General features: G+C 36.4%; 1 protein-coding gene across 1 annotated transcript; it reads left to right on the top strand.

The window, feature by feature from the left end:
• The first annotated feature begins 6153 nt into the window (after positions 1–6153).
• On the top strand, positions 6154–6867 carry LOC141697717 (FCS-Like Zinc finger 1-like). The gene is made up of 2 exons (XM_074502220.1): positions 6154–6482; positions 6579–6867. The coding sequence occupies exons 1-2, from the start codon at positions 6154–6156 to the stop codon at positions 6748–6750; spliced, it is 501 nt and encodes a 166-aa protein (XP_074358321.1). The 3' UTR covers positions 6751–6867.
• Positions 6868–7794: the final 927 nt, after the last annotated feature.

Below are 7794 nucleotides of genomic sequence, written 5' to 3'. Positions count from 1 at the left end.
TGATAATTGTATATAATTCAGATGATTTTCTATGATTATAACGAATTATACAAATTGTTTGAATTATTTGTTGTTGTCTATATATAATTCGAATTATTTGGATTGCGTTGTTGTGAATTTGGTTGCTAAAATATGATAGGAGCAGAAAAAGCCTTATATAGATTAATCTCATGTCTTGTATATTCTTTGTTTTGGTTTTTAAAAGTTTTAATGGTTAGTGGTAATTTGACTCGTTTGTGCTAATTAATGGTTCGAAATGTACTAGTAATAGTTTGGCATAGTAAGTTGAGATATGTTGATGTGATTAGACAGTGGATGGAATGCTTGTTGATTGATTGATTGGTTGTGACTAGCTTATAAACGAATGAGTCATGCCGAATTTTCGGTAGGACTTAAAATAGAAAATAACGGTTCTATAAATGTTTCGTGTTTAAGTTGGGTATAAGTAACTTCCCGATTATATAGTATTTTTTATTGTGCACTTTGCAGTTACTATGGAGAATAAGTGTGGGCATATTGTTAGATCACTCTTGACGATGCAGGATGATCATATTAGTACTGCCATATGGGCGGGAGGTGTGCGGGATAAGATGGATATACGGTAGTACACAGCTAATCATCAGCAGTGGATACTTTCTGATCCCCAACGTAAGTTGCTGAGGCAATGGGGTTTCTCGGCTTTCACGAACAATCGTTCAGTTCCTCAGAACGATATTCGTTTGATAACGGTCTTAGTGGAAATGTACTAATTTGTAATCAGTTTTCTGATTTATTTGAATCATCATTGGCAATGTTTGTGATGTTTGTGTATGAATGCAATTGCAGGTGGAAGTCAGAGACTAACACCTTTCACTTTCCATTTGGTGAGTTGACCATCACCCTCGAGGATGTATACATGATTATGGGCCTCCCTGTTAAGGGTCGTCCAGTTACTCATAGGGAGCTTGACGCTCCGAAGGCGTATTGGATGAGGGAATGGTAGGATGCAAGATTGGATGAGGTGGGGCGTAAAGATATGTATAGGGACGGGGTCAAGCTTTACAAATTAAGGGAACGATATGCGGAGCTACCAGCGAGGGGCTAGAACAGGATCTTGTAGTTTACACACGAGCTTATCTTTTATACATCATTGGGGGCATATTGTTTCCTTCATCGAGTCGATATACCGTGCATCCGAGGTATTTACTTGTATTTGTTGCATTTCAGTTTTTATATTGTAGTTTATAGCATCTTAGTCCTTCACTTGTCCTTTTTTCTTGATTTTGCATATGAAGCCCTGTATTCTCATTTATTTCCAATTTGACACTATAATTCTTGTAATTGATGCATTTTAGTTCTTAAATTGTAGTTTATAGCATCTTAGTTCTAATTTGACATTAATGCCGCATTATTTTTGCATATCATGCCAATATTATGCCCTGTATTCTTACTTACTCTATATTTCCTTTGTCGCAGGTACTTACAGCTCATCCAGGATTCACCTCGGATTAAATTGTATGCATGGGGAGTTGCTGTATTGAGCTATTTGTTTAGAGGTTTGACCAAGGTTGCTCATAAGAGTGCAACAACACTTAATGGATGCACGATGCTACTGATGTTGTGGGCACACGAGAGGTTGTTACCTGGCGCTCCTAAGATTGCACCTGGGATGGAGCTTGTTTGGCCGAGGGCTTTGGCATGGGCTGAGCCGAACCCTGATCGGAAGGAGAACCCTCACCACCATACAAGTACTGTTCTTTTTTACATATTTACTATTTGAACTCTCCTTCGACCAAACATTTGCATGCTTTTGAACTATCCAGTTTCATATGTTCCCTTATTATTTTGCTTATAGGTCAGTACCGAGGGGATTTTGACCGATTTGAGATGAGTTGGCTTACACGGGAGCCTTATCGGTTATTCTTTGATGCGGTGGACTATTCTGAGGAGCAGTATGATGTCGGGCTGATGGATGCTTCGTATATGAGTCTCGGTCGTATTCCACTTATTTGCTTCGAGATTGTCGAGTATGTCATGCCAGACAGAGTCTTGAGACAGTTCGGTATGCTGCAGCATATTCCAGATGATCCTATTGACATGTCTGCTCTGCGGAGGGACAGGTTATCTCGTTGGCAGAGGGACCAGCATATGACTACTCTGAGACAGTATCGGGATGAGTGGTATGCTTATCTTGATGGCCAGATAGAGCCCGTTGGAGAGGGGCAGTACGTGAGCATTGACCAGTATATGTACTGGTATAAGACCCATAGTAAGCTGATGATTGCTCATTTTGTGGGTGTTGATCCACGCAAGATAGTGTCGCGTGACTGGTATTCTCAGCAGGACATGGTTGATGCGGTATGTTTTAGAGTTTAGTTTAATATTTGAATCATATATTCATTTATTTCATTATTGTATTTTTATAGGGTGTTTAGGTACATGATTAATAGTTAATGATTTGTGCAGCTTGACTGTGGGATTAGGACATTGCATGCTATTCACAACCATGATCCCCCAGACTGGTTCTATGAGTGCATTCCTGAGTTTCTGATTCGCTATGATCGAGTTAACACTGAGTGGAGGGATCTTGCGTTCAGTAAACCCAGTTTTGATAGACCCTCACGTGCACGGGATATGCATATTGATCCAAGTGCTCCTCCTTCACCTGAGAAACGTACACGTGAGGTGCGTTTCATTTATGTCATTCCAAAATCCAGTCTACTATATTGAATATGAATGTGTGTATGATCGTTATCTTATCGTGTTATTGCAGGAGTTTGCTTCTGATTCTCATGATTCACCTACACAGGCAGCCAGTAAACGTCCTCGTCAAGTACTTACTCGAGTAAGTTATTCGAGTAGTCTACTACACCGAATTATTTGTAGTTTGATCAAGTTATTGACATCTAATGTAGGATGAGACTGTAGTCCCTAACGCTGCGACTATCCTTGTACATGTCTCTCATCCTGTTCAGATTGAGGTATTTATTCATATTCGAGCATGTTATTCACGTAGTCTAACTCTTTAGTTTTAGAGATGTATATAATATTTAATACTCAATGCATTTGTAGGTTGCTGCTACTGCTCCCCATGCTTCACAGTCGACCCCCCTATCCGCTCCCCATGTTGTTTAGTCTGATGTTGTTCAGTCTGAGGTACTACTCTTTAGTTTTAGAACTTTACTTTTTTTTACTATTGTGTGTCTTATACATATTCGAGTATGTTATTCGAGTAGTCTAACTCTTTAGTTTTAGAGATGTATATAATGTTTGATACTCAATGCATTTGTAGGTTGCTGCTACTGCTCCCCCTGCTCCTTAGTCGACCCCCCTATCCGCTCCCCCTGTTGTTCAGTCTGATGTTGTTCAGTCTGAGGTACTACTCTTTAGTTTTAGAACTTTACTTTTTTTTACTATTGTGTGTCTTACACATATTCGAGTATGTTATTCGAGTAGTCTAACTTTTTAGTTTTAGAGATGTATATAATGTTTGATACTCAATGCATTTGTAGGTTGCTGCTACTGCTCCCCTGCTCCACAGTCGACCCCCCTATCCGCTGCCCCTGTTGTTCAGTCTGATGTTGTTCAGTCTGAGGTACTACTCTTTAGTTTTAGAACTTTACTTTTTTTTACTATTGTGTGTCTTATACATATTCGAGTAGTCTAACTCTTTAGTTTTGGAGATGTATATAATATTTGATACTCAATACATTTGTAGGTTGCTGCTACTGCTCCCCCTTCTCCACAGTCGACCCCCCTATCCGCTCCCCCTGTTGTTCAGTCTGATGTTGTTCAGTCTGAGGTACTACTCTTTAGTTTTAAAACTTTACTTTTTTTTACTATTGTGTGTCTTATACATATTCGAGTATGTTATTCGAGTAGTCTAACTCTTTAGTTTTAGAGATGTATATAATGTTTGATACTCAATTCATTTGTAGGTTGCTGCTACTGCTCCCCCTGCTTCACAGTCGACCCCCCTATCCGCTCCCCTTGTTGTTCAGTCTGATGTTGTTCAGTCTGAGGTACTATTCTTTAGTTTTAGAACTTTACTTTTTTTACTATTGTGTGTCTTATACATATTCGAGTATGTTATTTGAGTAGTCTAACTCTTTAGGTTTAGAGATGGATATAATGTTTGATACTCAATGCATTTGTAGTTTGTTGCTACTGCTACCCCTGTTACTCCTACTACCGAGCGCACTTTTGGGAGTTCTCTTGTTACCCCTGCTACTGAGTTGACTCCACTTGCAGGTGGCGTGGTGAAATTCGGTAGTCGTAGTGGTTTTATTCCTGATAGTTTGAGGATGATTCTTGATGTACGTATATTAAATCATTCCATTTTTCATGTTTGATTCTTGCAGTACGTATTTTGATGCATTTATATATGCTTAATATTTTTTTGTCATGAATATGTGTTTGATTTGATGTTTTTGAAATGTATTTGCAGATGGACACTGATGAAGACAAGTTGAAGGATAAACTGAGGCGGGTTGGTCCTGGGCGGCGTGCTGATATGACGAGACCATTGAAAAACAGGAAGGTTTTTTGGCTATACAAGCACTGGTGGGGTAACAAAAATGATTTTATTTGGAGAGATCACAGAGGAAATGCGGAGCTTACTTAGGATTTTGTCCAGACCTTAAAACTGGAATGTGATGTAGACAGCAATGTCGTGGATGCCTATATAGAGTTGTTGAAGGTTAGGGAGTCCATTTCGGGTCTGGAGCCCAAGGCTAAGAAGTTAGCTTTTTCGTGCAACTGCTGTTAAAAGATTATTGCAAGAACTTGAAGGTAAAACAAAAAGTACTTTTTAGTTCATGCGTCAGTAAGTTAATGATAATTGATTGATAACTCTTTGATTTTGTAGTTCATTTGATCTTTTATAATTGTTTCAATGTTGTAGGCCCATCCCGAAGCTGAACTCTCAGATGTGCAGTTGGCCGATCTGCATAGTTTATATGATTCATATGCAGTCCAGCGCATTTGGGCCACCATTATTGGATTGTGACTTTGCTTTCTACCCTTGTTGCAATGATGCTCACTGGTTTTTTTTTATTATGGACATTAAACAACAGAAGCTCCTTTTAATTGATACTCTAGCTGAATGGGGGTATAGTCTTCAGAAAACGACACCTTTCGATTAATAAACAATCATTGCAATACTCCATTCATACATTTCAGTTATCATCTGCGGTTTTTAATGTTTTTCATTAAAATTAATATTTTAATTATTTTTCCGATTATATATCTAAATTAATTTTAAATTTTTAACTCATTATACAATTGATAATAAATGGAAAGTAGTAATAAAATTAGAAAATATAGAACAAGTGGTTGTTAAAATTAATTATATATTTTTTACTCCTTTATTATCGGAAACAAATTAATTCATTAAAATATGATTTTTTGTTATTTAAGAAATTAAATCACTACTTCGTTGTTTCATTGCGGAAGGTGTAATGAAAAAAATGCTGAAGGTAATGCTGTAATGCCTCAATGCGGAAGGTGGTTACGACAAACACCCGGGTTGTGGACCAAAACCCATTAATTATTATTTTAGCCGTTTTTAAAACATTGCACGAAAACGGGATGAATAACATAAGCTTCCTCCCACATTTAACATGGTACGGTATCATAATATATGTATATTTTTTGGTTAATCGGTATAAAACTATTTTATCATATGACATTTTATAATTTTAGAAAGATTTGTTATTTAACATGTATATCATAGTTCATATACTATTCAGTCAATTGTTACAAAATATGTCAAAATTAAAGTGTATTAAATAATATAAAATTATGTTGGAGAAAAAGTGTCACGTGATATATTATCATGTTTGGAATATTTTTCTCACTCATGAAAATTTCAGGGGGACTAATTGGATGAAATTATAATTATGGGGGAGAAAGAAGTACGATGCATGATAACATTGAGCCAATAGTTTCATCACTTTTACACTAAAATAGTTTTGCAACTCCCCCCCCGCCCCGCCCCCTGATCTACAATCTCTTTCTCTCTCTCTCTCTCTCTCGCCTGCACACACAAGCCAAGTAGCCAACTTCTCCTTATAAACCCACCCACCTCTCTTGCTTCATCCAACCATCCTCATCTCTCTCATATTTTCTCTTCAAAACAACAAAAACATTATATACACATATATCATTAAAGCTATGGACTCAACTGTAACCACAAGAAGACCTTGTTTCATCGAAGAAGACGACGGGCTTGCTTCTCTTGCAGATATGGAGTCTGGTTTTTCTGGATCAAACAACCGTAACAACTATAATATGACCCAAATCAAACTACATCATCACTCTGTTTCAAGGCCAACATTCTGTTATTCAAGAAAAGCTAGTTTGAGAAATTCCACATTTCCATCTACTCCAAGATCCGGAAGGTATTCTGATGCAAGATTGGAAGAACATCAACCCCATTTCTTGGATGTTTGTTTTCTGTGTAAGAAACAACTTGGTCATAACAAAGACATCTTCATGTACAGGTTTGTTCTCATGCTAATATTTATTATGTAGTATATATTTCGTTAATCATGTGTTTGTTGTTTATAAAAATTACTTACTTGATAATGAATTGACAGAGGGGACACACCATTCTGTAGTGAAGAGTGTAGACAAGAAGAGATAGAGGCAGACGAAGCTAAAGAGAACAAGTGGAATCTCAAAGCCTTGAGAAATATAAGTGATCCAAAGAACTCTGCAACCAAAAAAGACTATGCTTTTCGCACTGGACCAGTTGCTGCAGCTTCATAATAATAATGAATCATGAATTAAATCCCATTTAAATAGGGCTAAATTGCCTCTTGCTAGCATAATATTTGGTAAATTGTACATTTAACCATCACAATATTACCATTATATATTCGCTCACTTGCATTCCTATTCATTTGACCCCCTTCTAAACTTCTACTATGGATGAAACTATCAAAGGTAAAAATTTACAATACAAAAATAATAGAGATATCGTAACATCTCACGTCAATAAAAATAAGAATTATATATAAGATAATAATTAATATGTAAAAAATGGCTAGTTTTTGGGTTGTTAAGTCTGGGTAAGTATTCGATTGTGGATTATAGATATGATAATAGATTTTTTATCAAAAAGAAAAGAAAAACTCTTTTTGCCAATATAAAAGAGATGGCAAAAAAAAAGTAGTTTAAAGTGACGAGTATAGTGTATAAAAAGAAGGGTAAAAGATAAAAGCAACGAACTTTAACATTTTGATTTTTTTAATTAATAAGGAATTATTCCATTTTCAACAAGTAAATGTAAAAAAACCATAAATGTAATTGTGATTTAGTTCTCTTGTTGGATCAGAGATGATCCTTGGAGACTGTCTACGGAGAAAACAATTATCATTCTCAAATCTCAATGATTGTTAGAGTACCCTACAAAAACTTGAAATCTATCTTCTTGTATATTTTCCATGTGATACAGAGGCAAGTTTACTGGTACAAGTATAAAATCGTATAAACTTTATTATATATAAATGGGGTTGTGTAGTTGTCATGCCACTTCATTCCAATTACACAAAATTTTCTTTTCAAGTGGTCCAGTTTTTCTTTATGGAATATTGATGCTATATGCGATGGGAATTTAATTAGGTAGGGGATCAAGTCATGGAATAAGAACAATCTTTATTTTATGTTCTGGTGATTCTATCGAAAGAAAGTTACCAAGTGGCATCCAGAGGTAGATTGTTTTATTGTTCTTTTAATAACCACAAATCAGTTGGTACACCCCCCACCTGTAATAAATCTAGGACATTCGAGTAGTAAACATCTTAAGTACCG

The sequence above is a fragment of the Apium graveolens genome, chromosome 11 (genome assembly GCF_009905375.1).
Source record: "Apium graveolens cultivar Ventura chromosome 11, ASM990537v1, whole genome shotgun sequence".
Classification (NCBI taxonomy): Eukaryota; Viridiplantae; Streptophyta; class Magnoliopsida; order Apiales; family Apiaceae; genus Apium; species Apium graveolens.
The sequence above is the reverse complement of the archived record's forward strand: the minus strand, read 5'-3'. Positions and strand labels throughout refer to the sequence as shown.

What these genes read in the sequence shown, in the direction of transcription:
- LOC141697717 (XM_074502220.1), top strand. Translation starts at nt 6,154, where the DNA reads ATGGACTCAACTGTAACCACAAGAAGACCTTGTTTCATCGAAGAAGAC. An exon ending in AAAGACATCTTCATGTACAG is followed by an intron (nt 6,483 to 6,578) that starts GTTTGTTCTCAT and finishes ATGAATTGACAG; the next exon opens with AGGGGACACACCATTCTGTA.